The 21,830-nt window shown below is 37.3% G+C and overlaps 1 protein-coding gene across 1 annotated transcript in view; it reads left to right on the top strand.

The window, feature by feature from the left end:
- SLC9A9 (solute carrier family 9, subfamily A (NHE9, cation proton antiporter 9), member 9) overlaps window positions 1–21,830 on the top strand; it is a 1,149,796-nt gene that overhangs the window by 112,310 nt on the left and 1,015,656 nt on the right. The window contains exons 3-4 of the mRNA XM_006869862.1: window positions 9,102–9,179; window positions 10,627–10,703. Of these exons, the coding sequence (XP_006869924.1) occupies window positions 9,102–9,179; window positions 10,627–10,703 (155 nt within the window). The remainder of the gene's footprint in view (window positions 1–9,101; window positions 9,180–10,626; window positions 10,704–21,830) is intronic.

Here is a 21,830-nt window from a genome sequence, read left to right as displayed (position 1 = left end):
AGTGAGGTTGGCCCAGGATCGAACATTGTTTCGTTCTGCTGTGCATGGGGTCGCTATGAGTCGGTTCCGACTCGATGGCACCTGACAACAACAACATATGCATGTGAAAGTTGGACAATGATTGAGGAAAGTGTGGAAGAATTGATGCCTTTGAATTATGGTTTTGGAGAAGACTATTAAAATACCAGAGATTTACAGAAGAAAAAACAAAGCTGTCTTAGAAGAAGTTTTGCCAGAATGCTCTTTAGAAACCAGACTTCATATCTCATACTTCATATCTTAGACTTGTTATCAGGAGGGACCAGTCCCTGGAGAAGGACATCATGCTTGGTAAAGCGGAGAGTCAGTAAAAAAGAGAAGATCCCCAAATGGATGGATTGACACAGTGGCAACAGAAATGGTATCTAGCGTAACAATTGTGAGGATGGCATAGGACCAGATGGTATTTTGTTCTGTTGTTCATGACCTTGCTATGAATGGGAACTGACTTAATGTTACATAGCAATATCAACCCAAATCTTTTCTAGATGTCAGACATTGTTTCAGAGGTATTACAAATATTAATTAATTTAATCCTTGTAGCCATGAAAGAGTTAGGTACCACATTATTATTACCATTTTAAAGATGTGGAAATGGAGACATGGATCAATTAAAATAACTGTCCACCTCAAAGAGTTTAGAATTTGAAGACAGCCACCTTGGTTTTGAGTTTCTGTTCCCTTAAATACTGCCCTAGAAAATTCATATAATTGAAGAGATGCAGAGTATGAACGGAGCTGATATATTCTTCTTAAATGATTGCATTGGTTTTTATGTATTAAAAACCAACGGTTAAGGAAATAAAAAGTCAAGTTGAAACATTAATGCCTCTGGCCAAAAGCCATTTAAAAATTTCTAGACCAAAGGTCAGATGTATTATCAGTCCATAATAAATTGCAAAGTACAAAACCTGATAGAACAAGACTGATTTTTTGAAAATAACAATGTAACATGTAACAGTTGATTTTATATATGGAATGTTGAAATTAACATTTTCCCCTAGGTTAATTGTTATATCAAAGGGATTTTTACTTAAGTTTTTTATAAGCCAGTGTAACAAAATAAATTGCTAGAGTTCTAACATGTCTGCATTAAATTAAAAAAAAAAAAGCTATCATCTCTCATCTCACATCAGCATTAATAGAAAAGCTGAAAAAAACAGAAACAACAAATGCTGGTGAGAGTGTGGTGAGACTGGGACCCTCCTACATTGCTGGTGGGACTATATAATGATTCAACCACTATAGAAAATGGTGTAGTGCTTTCTCAGAAAGTTGGAAATAGAATTATCATACTACCAAACAATCCCTCTACTTGGTATATATCCACAAGAAATACAAACCAGGACCCGAGTATATATATGCACAGTGATATTCATCACAGCTTTCTTCACAATAGCAAAAAGATAGAGCCAGCCTAAATGCCCATCAGTGGAAGAATGAATAAACAAACTTTGGTACATAAACACAATGGAATACTATGCAACGTTGAAGAATAATGGTGAATATGTGAAACACATCATAACTTGGATGAGTCTAGAAGACCTTGTTTTTGTTTATGTGCTGTGGCGTTGGTTCTGACTCATAGTGACCCTGTACAGGGTTTCTGAGGCTGTAAATCTTTACAGGATCAGAAAGCCTCATCTTTCTCCCGCAGAACAGCTGGAAGTTTCGAACTGCTGACCATGCAGTTTGCAACCACTACACTACCAGAGTTCCTCTAGAGGACAATAGACTGAGTAAAATAAGTCAATCACAAAAGGATAAATATTATATGAGACCACTATTGTAAGGAGTCCTGGTGTGGCACTGTTGGCTAATGTGTCAGGCTGCAAAGTTGTTTGAACTGCAACGTTGGTGGTTCAAGCTCACCTGCTGCTCCTTGGAAACTCTATACAGTGTTGCTATGGATCAGAATAGACTCTAAGACACTTAACAACAACAACACTATTGTAAAAGTTCACAAAAAGGGTTTCATACTAAAAGATACATTATTTGGTAGTTACCAGGGGTGGGAGAGAAGGGAGAGTAATTCACTGGCTAGAAGGGAGACATATGTAACTCAGGTGATGGAGAGGGCAACAGACAAGGAGACGGCCAAGATGAGAAAGACTGGCAGAAGAATAAAGAAGATAGGTGAAGATACAGGAAAATATGCAAGGGCTCAAGGAAAAAGAGATCAATTGTGATCGATACACAACCTTGGAACAAGTGTTCTATGTGTAGATACATGGACAGAGACACAGGGTGAATAGGTACAGGAGGAAATGTGAGATATATATATGTGCTGGACTGCAAAGTCAGTTTGAACATCAAGGTCGATGGATAAAGCTCACTAGGTGCTCCTTGGAAACCCTATGGTGGCTATGGGTTAAAACTGACTCGATGGCACTTAACAACAGCATATATATATATATATAGCTGCTCCTTGGAAACCCTATTACAGTACCAACTCGATGGCACTTAGCAACAACTATTTATATTTGTTTATTTGTCTATTTCACAAATATATGAGTTTGAAAGAGGATATTTGTACATGGGTAACCACAGGGAAAGGAGCTTTGGTCGCGTAGTGGTTACGAATCGGGCTGCAAACCACAAGGTCAGCAGTTCAAAACTACCAAATGTTCCGCGGGAGAAAGATGAGGCTTCTGCTCCCATAAATATTTACAGCCTCAGAAACCCTAAACAGAGTTGCTATGAGTCGGAACCAACTCCACCGCACATAACAACAACAAGCCCTCATATACGAGCTCGGATAGCATAGTGGTTATGAATTGGGCTGCGAACTGCAAGGTCAGGAGTTCAAAACTACCAGCTGTTCTGTGGGAGATAGATGAGGCTTTCTTCTCCTGTAAAGATTTACAGCCTCGGAAACCCTGTACAGGGTCGCTATGAGTCGGAACAGACTCCACGGCACATAACAACAACAAGAAGAAAACAGGGAGGAAGTGGGGCAATTGTTGCATGGAGGGGATTGCAATCATTGAGATGAAACAAAGTGTATGATTTGTTGAATGTAAAATCGATGATCTTATCCCTAAGCCCACACTCAATTCACAATAAAAAGGAAAAAAACAAAACAAAACCATGTCTGCCTTATAATATCTCACCTACCCACTGCCATAAAGTTGATTCTGACTCATAGTGACCCTATATAGGGTTTCTGTAAATCTTTACAGGAACAGATAGCATCATAACACAAGGAATATAAATTACACAGAACTTTGAAATATGTGGAAAGGAGAGAAACCTATATTTACTGAGTAGATCTTATCTTGCAGACATTTTCTTAGTTATTAAATTAAAAAAACCAAAAGTGATTTCTTCTTAATCTCTAGCAGTAGTATGTTAGAGTGCATAAGAATCCATCAACTCCCCATCTGTCTCTCTGTATAGACCTTGTACTTACCCTGTTCTATTTGACTTCAGACCACCATCCTCTCACCTGGATCATGCAATAATCACTAAAGTAATCCTCTGAAAGTATCCATTCTCTCTCACCTCCCTTCTCAGCCTCCACTGAGTGTCTTTTCCATTTGGAATCCCACCCCAGCGCTGCCCAGTCTGGACTCCTCTTTTTCAGTCACTCCTCACATGCTTTCGCATTTGCTCACTTTGCCCAGCTACTCTGGCCATCTTTAGATATCTCAAACACAGGCAGCTCTTTCTTACCTCAGTTTGCACTGCTGTTCCTACTTCCTTTCACTCATGTGTTGTCTTGGTTCTTTTCTGCTTTTGGATCTCACCTCCTAAGAGCACTCCCTCCACCCTAAAGTCAGAGAATAACAACCCTTCCGTGTTATCCTCTGTTGCAACTCCTTAATTGCACCATTCAGAGCACTGATTATGCTTTGGAATGATTATTGTTCAGCTTAATTCGTTCATTTATTAGTGTATTATTTAGAATTGTTAATTTCTATTTATGGAGGTGGTGGTAGCAGTGTTGTCAGCTGCCTTTGATTCAGCCCCTGACTCACTGTTGCCCCAAGTACAATGGAAAAAAATGCTGCCTGCCATCTTCATGAGTGGTTTGCAGATCTGACCTTTGCAATGCATAGAGTTTCTGCTGGCTGATTTTGGAAGTAAAGCACTAGCCTTTTTTCATAGTCCATCTTAGTCTAGAAGCTCTGCTGAAACCTGTTTAGCATCATAACAATGTACATTGGCTGGGATTCAAACTGGGTCTCCCTCAAGAATTCTCCTGAATGCTATTAGTTTCCGGTTGTTGTTATTAGGTACCGTCAGGTTGGTTCCAAATCATAGCGACCTTATGCACAAAAGAATAGTATGCTGTCTAATCCTGCACCATCCTCAGAGTTGTCTTGTTTGAGCCCATTGTTGCAGTCACTGTGTCAATCCATTTCATTGGGGATCTTTCTCTTTTCCACTTATCCTATACTTTGCCAAGCATGATGTCCTTCCTCAGGGACTGGTCCTTTTTGTTTTTGGATGATGCCTTTTTTCCAAGGACTGTTCTTAGAGCTGCCATAAAAATAACCACTACTGAGTGGCTGCAAGCAACAGAAATTCATTTTCTTATAGCTCTGGAGGTTAGAAGTATGAACCCAAGGTGTCAAGAGGGCCACATGCTCTGTGATAACTCTAGGGAAGAATCCCTCCTAGCTTCTAGTGTTGCCCTCTATTCTAGACATTCCTTGGTTTACAGACACATCACTCCAAACTTTGCCTCTGTGGCTACCTGGTGTTCATTTGTTCCTAGAAGGACACAAGTGATATTGATTAAAACCACACCCTACTCCAGTGTGACCTCATCTTTGTTAATTTCATGCTCAGTAAATGTGTTTCCAAACAAGGTCAATTCTGAGATTTCAGGAAGGCTATGAATTCTGGGGATGGCTATTCAACCCAGCAGCATTAGTTTAATTGTTTTCACAACATACAGGGAAGCTCTGGTAGAATTTTTGGAACAAGACAATAAAACGTTGTCTTGTTCACCACTCTGCCTCTGCTGTCTTTCACAAAGTTTCTTTAACAAAAAGTTTCCTAAGACTAGTTTGTGAATTCTTCTTCTGAGAGTCTCCACTCATTTTTAGAGAAAATGACACTGAGGTAAATTGTTTTAAGTCATATAGTTAGTAAGCAGACTCATTTGTTTACAATTGTAACCACAAAATTTCCCTCAAAAACAGCCAAGTATGGGCCAGAGTAAGATTCCTGGAACTAATAAACATGAACTTTACAATAGTTCCAGGGAAGTGGGTTCTTGCTGGTTTTCAGGATGTTAGAGTGCATAAGAAAAGACAGCCTCTGGAGCCTTAAACACCTGGAACTATAGTCCATTTTCATCCATTAATAAAAGTCTGAGCTTTACAAGTCATAACCTCTTAGTGCTTTACTTTTCTCTTCTGTGAAATGGACATATTCACTACTAGTGTCTAGCATACAGCCTTGAATGAACAACCAATGAAATGGATAAATTCCTACTACATTCTTTTCCTATGGGTATTAAATGAAATGCTACACAGAAAGCAGCCATTGTTGTTCCTAGTCAGAGCAGGCACTTGCTCAGAATGCATCTCTTCCTTTCTCCTTGCTGATCTACCTCACCTTGTCTCAGGTGTTCGGTTACAGGCAGTTCTTTGGTACTTATGCAAAGTCCTGGTTTAGAATAAGCAAAAAAAAAAGGGATACTCTTACACTGATGACTTCCCAGGCATGATGTCCAATCAGTTAATAAACAACGAAGTGTGTTAAGCCTCTGTCTGTGCAATGACCCAGTTACTATGTGGAGAAGCAAATTTATAAGGACATGTCCTTAGTTGAAGACTATAATCTTTTTTAATGGGAGAAACAAAATAACAAACATGAAACAATTATAGAAGTGTAATGTCATTGGTCTATTGGAGAGCAGGACTGGGGAAAAAAATCATTCTGTTTATTCTCTATCTTTCTGTGTATATATAGTATTTATGTTAAATGCTCAGAGGTAGATGCATGTGGGTATATGTGGCAGGCTAACCTTTACAAATCACAATCACAGCACCTCCAAAGAGGAGGATCTCACTACCCTACACATGGCTGATAGGACTAGAAATTGATATTTACCAAAAGCCAAACAGTCTATGGACCTGACAGTGCCTCAGGAACACTAGGCCTGGTGTGATGAATTGAGTTCATCACATCCTCTTTATTGTGGTTAGAAATTAAGATGTATTAACAGGTAGTAGGGAGGGGAGGCACTGGTGAGCTAGTGGGCTAAGAGAGACCATAGAAGCAAGACCACATAGGGCCCAGGAGAGGACTGAGAGAGTAGCAGAGGCTTCAGGGTTGAGATGGGACCATAGCTGATCCTCCACTGTGAGGTAGCCTGAATTTCACCTCATCCAAGAAGTTGTGATATAAATAGGTATGGCACTGTGGGTTAAGGTGCTGGACTGCAAGGTCATTTGAACTACAAGATCAGTGGTTCCAGCTCACCAGGTGCTCCTCAGAAACCCTATATGTGTTCGCTGTGAGTCAGAATGACTCAACAGCACTTAACAACACCAATTAGGTTTATAGGAGGGAATCAGGTAGAGGGAAGGCAGCTCCTACTTTTATACGTTCCTATTCTTGAAAAGTTTGATGAGCAGAGTTAATGAGTCAGTATGAGGAAGGAGGATGAGCCACGCAGAGAGACAGTCCTGGTCTCAACATGGAAAATAGAGGCAAGAGTGGATTTTGTTTTGTGTAACTATAAAGTAATATTTAAATAATAATTTATTGTTGTTGTTGTTAAGTTCTGTGGAGTCAGGTCCGACTCTATGACCCTATATAGGGTTTCAGAGGAGTGGCTGGTGGGTTTGAACCACCAACCTTGTGGTTCAAATGGACCTGTGTTTATTCTACAGCACTCTCCAATCTTACATTGAAGAGGTTTTATTATTAAATCTTTCATTTAAAAAGTTTTATTTAAATAATCTTTACTTGTAGTGTAGGTAAGCAGAATTCGTCTTGTTTTAATAGAATTGACTCTCAAAAGTATTTGTTTTCTGTTTGTTTTTCAATTCAGCAAATATTTATTGAGCAATGGACAAGACACTACAAAGGATGGAACAAAGCACAATTGATGAAATCATTGTTGCGACCCTTGAAAAGATTCTAACATAATCAAGGGGCAAACAGTCAAGTACAAACCAATAATCACGCAAAGTAAATTGTGATGCATGTGCTACAAGGGAGAGCCTAGACCAGTGAGGGAGTACAAAAGAAGGAGCCGTGGTGTTCTCTGTTGAAATCAAAGCCAATTTGTCAGAGAAGTAGCTTTTAAGATCCAGTTTCACAGATGAGTAAGAATTCAGACTTAAAATGGGGTGGGGAGGAATTAAAAAATTTTAAGTATAAAATGTATACATCTGAGAGATTTTAATGAGTGCTGGTCTTGGTGAGAAGAACTAAGTGGTAAAAGGTTGCTGGTGTTCATTGCCATTGAATTGACTCCACGTATGCAGAGTAGAGTAGTAGTCCATAGGTTTTCAGTTCTGTTACCTTTCAGAAGCAGATCACCAGGCCTTTCTTCTGAGGTACTTTTCAGTGGGCTTTAACTGCCAACTAATAAAATGTGAATGACTTTTGTATATGTTTGTGTGTGTGTGTGTGGACACAAAGAGAGAAAAAAGGATAGAGAGAAGAGAAGGGGATGAGTCTAGGAAGATTTTAAAGACTAAATGAATTTTATTTTAGATTACCCAGCAAATAGCAGCTATTGGATTCAAGAATTTCTACATCTCACTTCATTACACTTCTCACTAGGTCATACTTGTTTTCTGGCCAAGTTTCTTTTAACGTTTAAGTAAAAGCCAATAAAATAAATACTATAAAAATCTATTTTTACTTTCAAATGTGTTTTGCCCCAGGTTATGGAAAATATATTAAACTTTGAATACGATAAAACAGAAATAACAAGACCAAATTTCTAAAAATGCACTTTTGGGGTGGGAAATTTTAAATCTAGTCTGGTCAGAAGCTAAAATTTTAAAAGCTACTAATCCCTTTGGCCAGAAAATAAATAAATGAATTAAAATGTTTAAAATATGAGGAATAAATGGTTAATGGAAATAAAAAATATATTTTCTTTACCCAGAAATGTTTCATTGAGATCTTATTTTTATTATTAGCTATTTTTATTATTAGATTTTATGCTAAAGTATTACTTTATAGTTATGCTGCACTGATGAGTATCTAAGTTTATAAATTTTTTCTGTTTTAATCTCTGCTAATTTACTAATACATTAATATACCTCATACAACCTTAGTAAAAATGGCTATAACTTTTTTGGGGAATGATTCATATTTATTCTTCTAAATTTTACTCTGGTAATATTTGTGTAACATGTTTGTTGTCAGGTGCCATTGAATCAGTTTTGTATAGAACGAACAACAAAGTGAAACACTGCCTGGTTCTACACCATCTTCACTAGTGATACACAGCTACTTTGTCAAGTCATCTTGTTGGAGCTCTTCCTCTTTTTCACTGATCCTAAGTATGATGTCCTTTTCCAGGGAATAGTCCCTCTGATGACATGTCCAAAGTATAAGAGACTAGGGAGCATTTTGGCTGTGCTTCTTCCAAGAAAGATTTGTTTCTTCTGGCAGTCCATGGTACTTTCAGTATTCTTCACCAACATCATAATTTAAATGCATAAAATTTTCTCTGATCTTTGCCAATTTAACCATTTAAGGTAAAATTAAGTGGCATTAATTATATTTATAATATTGTACCATTATTACCAGTATTTATGCCCTAAACTTTGTCTTTACCCAAACAGAAACCCACTACCCACTAAAGAAATAAAACCCCATTGCTCCTTCCTCTTAGCTCCTGGAAACCGCTAATCTACTTTCAATTGTATGCTGTTGTTGTTGTTGTTAAGTGCCATCGAGTCAGACCAAGGAGTACCTGGTGAGTTTGAACCGCTAACCTTGCAGTTCAAACTAACCTTGTGGTCGAGTGTTTATCCTATAGTGCCACATCAGGACTCCCATGTCTAGCTAAAACACATATTTTTAATGGTCCAAAAGGAGCACCTTTCTAACTGCAGTTTTGTCTTTTCTGGCAGATGACATTTGATCCAGAAATATTCTTCAATGTTTTATTGCCACCGATTATATTCCATGCAGGATATAGCCTAAAGAAGGTAAATATATAATGACCAATTTCTTCTTTTATCATTAAGTGGAGAATTTTATGACTACTAATTAAGAAATAGTTATTTTTATGACTGTACCATATTTTGTAAGAATATAATTATCTCATTATGTAATATGATTTCAAATCTGACTTTGTCCCATACACTGGACACTAGCTACCTGTGGCTTTTGAGACTTGAACTGTGAATAGTATAAATGATTATATGCTTTTCAGTGTAAAATACACATTAGATTTTAAAGATATTTTTTTAAAAAGGTATATCAATAATGTTTTATATTGATTTCAAGTTGAAATAACAAGTTTTGATATATTGTATTTAATAAAACATATTAAAATTCATTTATCTTGTTATCCTGTTTTTGCTTTGTGTTTACTTATTTTAATGTGGCTACTTAAAAAAATGACTATGTTTCACAATGTATTTCTATTAAACAGTGCTATTCTATATGGCTTAAACTAAAGACTATTAATCAAAGTTGGGCTTGTTCATTTGTGTGAAATCTCAAAAATGCTTTCCTAATATTCTTAAAACTCATTATAACTCATAGAAAACCAAGTTGGCTTTGCAGTTTCTCCCCGTTTGCCTGGCATTACTCAGGCACAATCTGAATGTGCTACTATCCCGGATGCCCCAAAATGAGGCTCTAACCTGTATGATATTTGAGATGTTGAGGAGATGGGATTGTTTTTCTGCTGCCCACCTCACTCACACCCTAACATGCAGGCAGCTTGCTCATGACAGGTCTTTTCTCATACGCTCCAGGCTTCCTCTTGCTGTCAATTCTGGCTACTCAGCAACTCCTTCACACACTGGAAGGGGGTTTCCCCTAGTAAACATTTGGAAAGATTTAAAGGCAGAATTCATTCAAGTCACCCTTCTTCATTCCCTGCCCCAGTACTAAATGTCCTTCTCTGTCTGATTCATTAAAGCAAAGTAAATTGTTGTAGGTTGTAAAAGTCTTGTTCCACACTTTCATAAGATAGGCAAATCAGAGATAAAATAAAAGTTAAAAAGTAACTTAAATCTTTTAACGCTGTGTCTTAAAAAAAGGCTGAGAAGCTTTCATTAGGACACTAATTGAAAACCATGTCCTCCACTAATGTAATCGTCCCTCCATGAATTTCCTGCCAGGAAATTGCCTGAGTCCCTTCCTTCTTTCTCCAACCAGCCAGTCAGGACTCTCTTCTCTCTCATGCCCTTCCTTCCAACTTCCAGATTTCTGTTTCCTGTTGCTTTGAGTAACTCCTGTCCTTTGCAGTGTAAATCGACCAAGTCTCTTTCTAGACAACAAGGCCAGGAACTGACACTCCAAAAACAAAATCTTCCTAAGCATTGAGGGATGTGGGGCACTGTGAAAATGTATGCATTCATTTTTATTTCCAGTTACACCATGAAAAATACTGATACTATATATATATTTTTTTCTCCCCAGAAGCACTTTTTTCAAAACCTAGGATCTATTTTAACATATGCCTTCTTGGGAACGGCCATCTCCTGTATTGTCATAGGGTAAGTGTCAAGTCTCAGGTGGCGGTGGGTCATTGATCTGTGTGAAGAATCTCACACTTCCTGGACTCATGCTGGCTGGATGAATTGTCTATTTTTTGTCAGTATATCTTTCACATCTTTATTTATTTTTCTGACTCCATTCCTAGACTTTCATGTTTTCTGACAAACACAAGGTTTAATATTAAAGCAAACTGGTATTGGATTATAGGATTTTCTGAGTTTTGGATTTCTGATTTAGGGAATCTGGATAACGGCTTGAGTTATGTGAAGTACACTGCTTTCTTTTTTAGCTTGAATACTGCACACTGCATTCTTTTGCCATCTTCCTTGCTGGACCCTATGTGTATTTGACGAGAGTACAATAGTAACCATATGTCACCAGTTTTCTTCTAACGGAAAATTTACAAGAGAGTTGTTTGAAACAGAAATCTTCAAACATTATCAGAGCTGTTTAAGGATGAGATGGCTTTTTGGTCAAGAATATGCTTTTTTATCCCCCTCATTACATTTTCTTGGTTATATGGCTGAGCCCCAAGTCTGAGTATACAGACTGTGGTTTACAGCTCATCAGAAAGCAAAATGTGGAACAAAACAGTGAAATCAACCCAATTCACTTATAATCCTATGCAATATATTTAAGCTCCATTGCAAAAAAAATATAAATAAATAAAGTCCAGCTGTTATAACTATGATGGTGTAGCTGTCTAAAATTGTCCATCGCAGCCAACTCTACCCTTGACGTTGACTGCATACAGCTGTTATAGCCATAACACAAAAAAAGTGAAGCTAAAACACATAATATTCAGTCATCCAACTCTTCTCTTATGAAGTATTTAGTGTGTGTCACTGGAAAAATGAAGTGGTTTTAGGTGAAGGCTTTACTTGTACCTGAAGGTAGGAGGATTTTTTTGTTGTTGTTGATTAAGCTTTGAGCAACTCAGACTACATTATATGAATGTCTAATGTACATATAATTTATATACATTATAAGTTCATACAATTTTAGCAGCTGAAAGTGAAGGCTTGCAGGAATGTAATTGGAGAGCCACGTCAAGTCTGGACACCTAAGAGATTTGTTTGTGGCCTGAGACACAGTGTACTTGATCCTTCTCTAAGCATGTTTTGGAGAGAACTTTTCTGTTTTGTGGGTATGCTCCAGCTAAGTATTCCAATTTCAGAGCTGGCAAGGGCCTTAGCTATGTATCTACTTGAAGGCTTTTATTAAACAGATGAGGAGAGTGACATCTTGAAGGGCTAATTAATTGGTCAATCTCCCCCAACTATGAGAAGCAGGACTGTGGTCCTGAAACAGCAGGTTCTATCTTCACTCCCTCTTCCGTTGGTCATTTATTTTGAAGTCAGTTCCTATAGATTGACAGAAAGCTCTGTCACATGTGAATTCTCAACAACTCTTCAACAATTTATAGTAGTAAAGATACATCTTAGTTATTCTGTGATATGGGAAATCTGATCATTTGAATAGATCCAAACTCTAAACTCTTGTACAATGCTGTTAAATTGTAGAGTGATCAGTTTTCATTACTACTCTGTTTCCTTTGCACAACTTACGTTAAATATGCTTAAGTGTGTTTGTTGTCTTTCATGCTTTTTCTAACATGACAAATCTATATTCTTCCTTGGGTATTTCAATATCCGGCAAACAGATCTTCAACTGTATATCTATTGCTGACTAAGCTATCTCTAGTGTGTGTGTGTATTATATATAACTAATTTGTTATAAAACTTTTCTGTTCAGGAAATATAGGGCTTTTTATTTACTGGAGTTAAAAGAAAGAGCCCTGGTGGCACAGTGGAGTAAGCATTGGACTGCTAGCCACAAAGCCAGTGGTTCAAACCCATCAGCTGTTCCATGGGAGAAAGATGAGGCTTTCTGCTCCCATACAGATTTACAGCCTTGGAAACCCTGTACAGGCTTGCTATGAGTCGGAACCGACTCCATAGTACATAACCACCACCACCATCTATCAAGGCAAGGGAAATCATTGAAGAGTTTTCGCCTGAGGATGACAAAGTCAGATATTTTACGAAGGTCATTCTGGTAGCAGTGTGAAGGAGATATTTTAAAGTGAAGAAACATGGCAACAGGGGACCATTTATGAGGCAATTTCTATATACCAGGTTGGGAATGATGGGGGTCTGGACTCGGGCAGTGGCAGTTAAGGTGGATGTGAAGTCATCAACTGAATGAAGTCCTGGGACAGAATGGGATCAGTCAGGCAAAGGGAGTAGAGTGAGGCCTAGGGAACAGCCCTATTTGCAGAAAGTGAAGAGTTGCTTACAAAGGCACTGAAAAGTATTGGACCTATTAAATGGGAAGGATACTATCGGGGCATGAGTTGTGGAAGTCAAATCAAAGGAAGAGGAAAAGGGAGGGGCGATAGTGCTTACACCAGGGGTCTGCTTAATACACAGGAGAGGTCAAATGAAATAGGAATTGTAGAATTCGTAGTATTTAGCACCCTGGAGTTGATGGATGACTTCATACTGATTTTATACGTGGAAATGAGAGAAGGGCACTGGCAAGCCATATTGTTTGGGGTACTGTAAGATGAGAAGCAAGAATTTATATTTATGCTGAAGATTTCAGGATTTAATTTAAAAACTTCTGAAGGAAAGTCACATACTTAGTTCAGACCAAGTTAGCACTTTCATAATGTGGTGACCCCATTATATGAGATATAATTAAGTCTTAGAAAGTGACTAGTTATGTTTTTCTGACAAATTGATGGCAATAAGAACAACTACAATAAACATTTATTGTGTATCTGATATGTAGCATGTCTTTTCTAAATGCTTTATTTGGATTATCTCATTTAAACCTCACAATTATCTTATTAAGTAGATACTATTATTGCCTTCATTTAACAGATGAGACAGCTGGGGTTTAAAAAGAATAACACAGTGATAAGTAATAGAGCTGGAATTAGTCACTAAATACTTTGTCTCCAGAGTCAGATTCTTAATACCAAAAGATTGCTTTACTTCTATTTACTGATTATTGTTGTTGTTATTAGGTGCCATCTAGTCGGTACTGACTCTTAGTATTGAAAAATAGTTATCTGAGTCAATCAGTATTCACTAACATGACACATGTGTTTTATTGGCATAGAAGGGGTTCCAATGGACCTGGAAGGTCTACATTTGGAAATTCTACCAAAAGGAATTCACAGTGTTAATTAAGGGGAAGAAAAAATGCTAGGGTTTATGCAGATATATTCAGATTTCAATGGAATGAGCAGGAGGAGGGATTCAATACAATCAGTTGGATTGGTTTCTATGAGAATAATGTAATAGAGGAGATAGATTCTGAGTAGTTATTTAGTTGAGAAGGATGAGGATTTTTCATGCCATCAAATGTACTAATCTTGATGAATGTACAGAACATTATGCAATGTTTTCAGATTGGAGAACAGGTTTCACAGAGGAGTTTGAAGGAATGTAGGAATGGAAATGCTGGAGAATCAGCTGATGAGCATGCACTAAGCTCAGATAGAAATGTAAGAGAATGCCAAGGACATGGAGAACAATAGAGAGATGGGAATTACACTAAAAGCTTGTTGGGTCTACAATTCCTTGACATGAGACTATAATCTCATAGATGAAATATAGTCTTCTGTAGTAGAGTCATCTGGTGATGTCCATGTGTAGAGTCATCTTTTATGTTGTTTAAAAAGATATTTGCAATGAATAATTCAATGAAAAATTCTATCCTGTTATTTTCAGCATCATTTCTATCACCAAGGTCCTATTTTTCACATATTGATCTTTCCTCTTGATTTCCAATCTTTGCATTCCAATCACCAGTAATAATCAATACATATTGATTGCATGTTTGATAATTTTCACATTGAAGAACTTGGTAAAAGTCTTCAATTTAATCATTATTGGCATTACTGGTTGGTGCATAAATTCAAATAATAGTAATATTTCTTCCTTGTAGGCTTATGGATATTATTCTATCCCAGAGAGAATTACATTTCAAGGTAGATCTTGAAATGTTCTTTTTGATGATGAATGCTACACCATTCCTTTTCAAGTTCATATTTTCGGCATAGTAAACAATATGATTGTCATATTCAAAATGGCTAATACCGCTTTCATGTCTTCTTCTGAATCCAGCTTGAGTGTCTAGAAGTTCCCTGTCAATATATTGTTGCAGCTGTTTTAAAATTATCTCCAGCAAAATTTTACTTGTATGTGATATTGTGTGATAATTTCTGCATTCCTTGTGGTCATCTTTGTCTGGAATGGACACATATACGAGTCTCTTTCAAATTTCTTGGCATAGCTGAGTGAATGCCTTTGTGCTGTGTTAGTTTGTTGAAAGATTTCAATTAGTGTTCCATTACTCCTGGAACCTTTTTTTCCCAAATACTTTCAGTGCAACATGCATTTCTTCCTTCAGTATTATTGGTTCTTGATCATATTCTTCCTCTTAAAGTGGATGAATATCAACCATTTCTTTTAGATACAGTGACTCTGTGTAAACCTTCAATCTTCTTTTGATATTTTCAGCATCTTTCAATATCTTGCCTATAGAATCATTTAACATTGTGAGTCAAGGACTGGATTTTTTCTTCAGTTTTTTCAGCTTGAGAAATGCTGAGACTGTTCTTCCCTTTCACTTTTCTTTGCAAATTTCATTACAGTACTTGACTTTGTCTTCTTGTGCTGCCGTTTGCCATTTTCTGTTCAGATCCTTTATTTCTTCATTTCTTCCATTTGCTTCATCATCTCTACACTGGAGAGTAAGATTCAGAGTCTCTGCTATCATCCATTTTATTCTTTTCTCTCTTCCTTCCCTCCTTCTTCCCTCCTTTCTTTCTCTTTCTTTCTTTCTTTCTTTCTTTCTTTCTTTCTTTCTTTCTTTCTTTCTTTCTTTCTTTCTTTCTTTCTTTCTTTCTTTCTTTCTGTCTCTTTAATGAATTTTTCTTTCTTACGATATGATATTCTTGATGTCACCACACAGTTCTTTTGATCTTCAGTCATTAGTGTCTAATGTATCATATCAAATCTTTTGAGATGGCCTCTAAATTCAGGTGGGATATGTTCAACATCCATGTTCTCTTGGACTTGTTTTAGTTTTCTTCAGCTTCAGTCTGAACTTCTTCTGAGCAATTGATGGTCTGTTCCACTAAGTTCTGATTTCTCAGCAGAAGCCATGCAGGTAAGAATGCAATGGGAGACATATACAAATTTCTGAAAGTAATATACTGCCAACCAAGAACGATATGCCCATCAAAACTGTCCCTCAAATATGGCAGCAAAATTAGAACATTTCCAGATAAACAGAAAGTAAAGGAATTTATAAAAGCCAGGCCAATTTTTTTTTTTTTAATTCTACATGGTGTGCTTTGACCTAAGAACCAACAATAGCAGATAGCAACCAGAGATTGGCATACATGGCAGTGCCGCTCAGAATTCAATCCAGATATAGAAATAACCAAAGTAAAACAAACTCACAAGAATGAAAATAGGGAATCAAATATATCAATTTATAAATGAAGACAATTATGAAAAAAAGTATAGTTACAGAACTTCTAAATGGTGAGGAAGTCAAATAGATTTCAAAATAAAACAGACTGTTTAACTGGGGAAGAAATACATTAATTGCAGGGTAACCCAAAGAAACTTGATACACCTTCACATAAAATCAAGAAGAGGGAAAACCATGAAGATTTCTAATTGTAAGAACTTAAGAATAGGTTTTCATACTAAAAGAAACATTCTTTGATGGTTACCTGGGGTGGGAAGGAAGGAAGAGTAATTCATTCACTGGCTCGAGGGTAGACACATAGTGAGGGCAATATACAATAAAGGGAGGACAATATACAAGAAGAGGGAGGTTGGCAGAAGAATGATGAGGACAAGTGAAGGATTGGGTGGTATGCAAGGGTTAAGGGGGATAGTCATATATGCACAACTTTGGAACAACAATGTCTGCAAGGAGATACATGGACAGACACACAGGTTGAATGGGTATGGGAGGAAGAGTGGGAGTATATCCACAAATATATGAGTTTGAAGGTGATCTTTTTACCTTGGTATCTACCTCTCCTGAAAGCACAACTATGAATGTGGTGGAGCATACACTCCGCAAAACGATGACAATGTCTAAGATGTTTTCAGACACTGTAAAGCAATGAGTTGATGGGCCTGGGAGCTCAGGATCATAGTCTCAGGGGACATGTGGTCAGTTGGCATAACATAGTCCAGAAAGACAGTGTTCTACATCTTACTTCAGTATCATCTGAGATCTTAAAACTCATGAATGGCCATCTAAGGTGCAGCTAAGGTGTGCGGAAGAAAGAAGAGTGATAAGAATTGTAGATACTTCAAATCAGTTAGTCTAGTGGACTAATGGACCATGTAAATTCAGTCTCCATGACTCTGAGACTAAAAGAACTAGATGATGCTACTTCCAATGGTTCTGAAAGGACATAGAGTAGGAGAAAATATGGAACAAAATAATTAATGGTCAGAAAGAGACTGGAGAAACCGATGACTATGCCCCTCAACGAACCTTCAGCTATAAAAAGGAACTTATTCTCACAGCCCAATTTTCAGTCAAGCAGCAGATAGGTATATAGTAGGGACAACACTAGTATGGTATCCTCAATGGAATGGTCTATCATTCAAAATCAAAAGAGCAACATTTACCTAAGGACAGAGTTGAGAAGGGATGGGTGGAATGGAAAGGCAGGTGGAATGGAAATGGGAAACACAGTGAGGAAGTAGGATAACTATTATTGCACAGAAGAAATTGCAACCATTGAGATGAAAAAAGTATATGATTTGTTGAATGTAAAACTGATGATCTTGTGTGTAAATTTTACTCAATTCACAATAAAAAGTTAAAATATAATAATAAAATAAATGGTTTAAAAATAATATAGTTTGACATGTTTTCAGTAATAGTTAAACAAAGAACTATGTAATAATCTTACTGCATTCAAATCTGATGTATTACATTCATTGTTGGGTGCCTTCTCTCTAGACTTAGTGTTTACATAACAAATGATTGCATCAATGAGAACTGGTACTTGAGATTACAAGTGTGGCATTCAGCAACATGTTTACTTTAATTCAAGTTAAGTTTTAAAAGGATATAAAAATTAAACACAATCAAACTGTGTGTAGGATATACCTCTACAGGGATTGAAAATTAATTTCTTGTTCCTTAGGATCTGCAATGTCTCAGAAGCAACTAATATAAAGAAAAAAAATGAACTATTAAAGTTTTGTTTTTCATTGTTTCCTGACACTGAGAACACAAGATTGTTTCATTCTGTCTCCATTTAATCAAACAATACTTCCCATGTCATTCTTTAAAATTTCAAAGTCAATAAGATATATGAATCTGAAAAAAAAAAAAAAAAAAGAACAACTCGGGCTGCTAGGCAGGCAGCACCAGAGACATAAAAGAGCCAAGAGTGTATTTTCTCGTATCCTTGGGTTAGTTTCAGGGCTCTGAACCAGTTCACTCATTTTTGCTTTGATCCTCTGCTGAGAATTTATATTTCAACCCAATATAAACCAGAATATTCCTTAGAAGTGAGGATTTCAGAGTCTCTCAAACTCTGGCCATTTAATCAGGAAGAACTAGTCCCTAGGGAAGGACATCATGCTTGGAAAAGTGGAATGCCAATGAAAAAGAGAAATACAAGATGGATTGCCACAATGGGCTCAAGCTTAACACTAGATAGGATGGTACAGGTCTAGGCAGTGTTTCCTTCTGTTGTACTGAGGGTCCTTAAAAGTTGGAATGGTTGCTACAACACCTTGCAGCAACAACTCCAGACATGCTAAACAAAAATCTACACTTTAACAAGATCCCCAGGTGATTCTTATAGATTCCCAGGTGATTCTTCCGTATACCTGAGAATCTTGTTGAAATGTAAGTTTTGATTTTGCATCTCTGGAGTGGAAATGCAAATTTTAACCAGGGGGATGAACTGAATGAACTGGTTAGAAGCCCAGGTAGTTCTTATCAACCACAAAGTCTCCTATGTTTTTCTCCCTCTATCTTCACCTTCTTTTTTCTTTCTCTCCTTTCTGTTCCCCCCACCTCCTGACCAGACCATGCTTTCCCTCACGGCCCCATGTAACTGGTTCTGGGCTGTTGCTCTCTGTGATTCCATTTTCAGAGGGCTGCAAGTAGCAGAGCTCAGGAAAACTGTGTTGAGTCAGACTAGAATGTCCCATGTCTCCTCTGTGCATTCGTTTACTCTCTGGATTCTGAGCTGGCACAGTAATAGCTGTCAGTGCTGTCAAAGAGGAAAATAAATACACTGCTGCCCTGACACAGCCAAATAAGAAAAAATAATCTCTAATCTGTCAAGTACAGCCTGAGCTGCTTAGCTGTGTGGTTTTTCATATCCATATCACAGCATGCAAGGGCTGTATTTCTGGCAGCAGAGAGGAGAGTGAAGTTTCTGAAACAAAGAGACAAAAGGTAGGATGGAGGGGACCATGGAGCACATAGAGATGCACTTTGGAGGTAAGGGAGGCAAAGTCATCAGAGTCCTATGACTCTATGCATTATTCACCAATCTAGTCCTTCTATCACAGATGCCAGAGAGAAGAAGAATAGAGCAGGGCAGAGAAAAAGAATCAAGTTCTGAGGGAATCAAAAAGAAAAGCATATATGATCTAACTCCAATTTAGGAAGAGAAACATTGAAAGTCAAACAGGAGAAGAAATATGTGAGATCATTGATGTAAAAAAAGTTTTAAGTTTAGTAATAAAAGAAAAATGTTTAAGAGTAATTGAAAAATAGTCTGAGAAAGAATTTATCTGAGAAGTCCCATTATTGAACAATTTATCCTGAGGAGTCTGACTATAGGATTCTTTTAAAATGAAATATTCACATTTTGGAATATCCCAGTTTACCTTCATTCTTCAGTATCCTAAACACAAAGTGAATCATTTTTTCTCAATTTGATTCTGATAGAAGAACTACAATAAATGTGGCTAAGCTCTCTCTCTCTCTCTCTCTCTCTCTCTCTCTCTCTCACACACACACACACACACACATTTACTCCATTCAGAGGAAAGATAACTGTACTCTTATTTGCAACCAAGAGCTAGATTTTTTTCCCCTGTACACCTGGTCATTCCAATGCTGACCATTCTGCATTTGCCATCTCATTTGTTCTTCATAATTACAGTCTGTTTGTGCTGAATACACCCCTCAAACTCAATTTACATTGTTGGGCTAGCAGCTTCAACAGCATCAAGGGCTTCCTTCAGATGCAAAATCTTGAATCCTAACCCTGGTTTTGAATCCTAATCCTAATACAGGTTTCCTGTATCCTCATTTGCATATTAGGTGATTCAGGGCACCCTCAAATTTTCTATGCTACACTTCCAAATGTAGCAGAGAGATTTAACAACTTACTTAGAACTTAGTAAGAGTGGTCTATAGGAATACAGATCAATTTAACTTACATTTAATCCATATTATTCAGGCTTCATTGAAACTCAACTAAATCAATTAATTATATAATTCACATCCACAAGATTTATATGACTCTCTGTGTCTGTGCAAAGTGTCAGGGTCAAATACTGTGTGTATATTATGTAGAAGATAATTAGTAGAATACTATTAGTCAGGCACAAATAACTCTCAGGGTGAGAAATGACTCAGTGTCCTGGTCTAAGGATTTTAGCATTGCCAGTGTAGGAGGTGCTGGACTGATTTTGCAATTACACCCTGCGGTCATTAAAATGAAATGGCTCCAATAAAATGAATACAAGTCAATCTTAACCACAGCTTTGAGAGGCTTTATTGCTCTATTTCACCCTTACTTACTAATTCCCACTGCATTTGAGGTGGCTGTAAAAGGGTTTCCAGTAGGCAAGGTGTATTATCAACAGGCTCATGAATATGAATGATGACATCATTCCTCTAGTTCCCATGAGCAAGTATCATCTTGGAGGTCATTGTTTCAGAGTGATAAGAGCCCACATTTTTTCATTTTCATGTGATTCCTGCCCATATGCCCTCTGGCTGCATATCCTGATCCTACTTATCCTTCCTGCAAAATGTTAGTGATTTAACAACTATATGAATTTGATCTAATTTTAATTGAATTTTTCTTAGAACATTTGTTCCAATGCATTGCAAGGTAGATCACCGTCTTAGGCCGGGTTTTCTAAAGAAGCAACATCTGTGATATATATATGTGTATATTCCTGGTGTGGCGCTGTGGACTAATGCTTCAGACTGCAAAGTCGTTTGAACTGCAAGGTCAGTGGTCCAAGCTCACCAGCTGCTCCTTGGAAACCCTATACAGGGTTGCTATGGGTCGGAATCAACTCGACGGCACTTACATATATGTTGTTGTTAAGTGCCATTGAGTTAGTGCTGACTCATAGCAACCCTACATAGAGCTTCTGAGGAGTGGCTGGTGAGTTTGAACCACCAACCTTGGCATTCAAACCAACCTTGAGGTCAAGTGCTTATCCTGCAGTGCCACACTAGGACTCCATGTATATATAGAGAAAGAAGTTTATTACCAAGGAAATGGCTCCCAGATCCCCAGTGGGAAAGAGAGAGAGAGAGTCCCTCCTACGTGTCCATTATATTGGGGATGAACCACACCCTCAAAGAAGCTTCCCTTCAATTGATTGAGTATACATAGCCACTCATCATAGAAAGGTAAACTGCTAAACTTCTGGAAATAAATCCTGGCCTAGTCAAGTTGATACAAAATCCTAACTATTAAATCACTCAATGTTTCCCTTATCTTGTTAAAGGCACCATATAATTTGGTTCCCTTTTTCAAATAAATTTGAGAGCATATGATATATAATGATAATAATTGCTTAAGTTTATTGAACACTTACTTTGTGCCAGTCAGTACTGGGCATTTTATAATTCATTAAGCAAATTCACTTCCCTGGCCCCCCTGCTACACTTCCCCATAATTTAAACATTTTTCTCATCACAGAGAATTGTCATTTTCATTATTAAACAATTTCCTATTTTTTTCTTTAGATAGTTAAAGAGTTTAGCAAGGCATTTTTTAAAAAATGTTTTATTGTGAATTATGTGATAGTTTACATGGGAGAACATTAGCTTTACATTCATCCTATCATATA

Source organism: Chrysochloris asiatica, unplaced genomic scaffold (assembly GCF_000296735.1).
Source record: "Chrysochloris asiatica unplaced genomic scaffold, ChrAsi1.0 scaffold00136, whole genome shotgun sequence".
Taxonomy (NCBI): domain Eukaryota; kingdom Metazoa; phylum Chordata; class Mammalia; order Afrosoricida; family Chrysochloridae; genus Chrysochloris; species Chrysochloris asiatica.
This window is presented reverse-complemented; position numbering and strand designations above follow the sequence as displayed.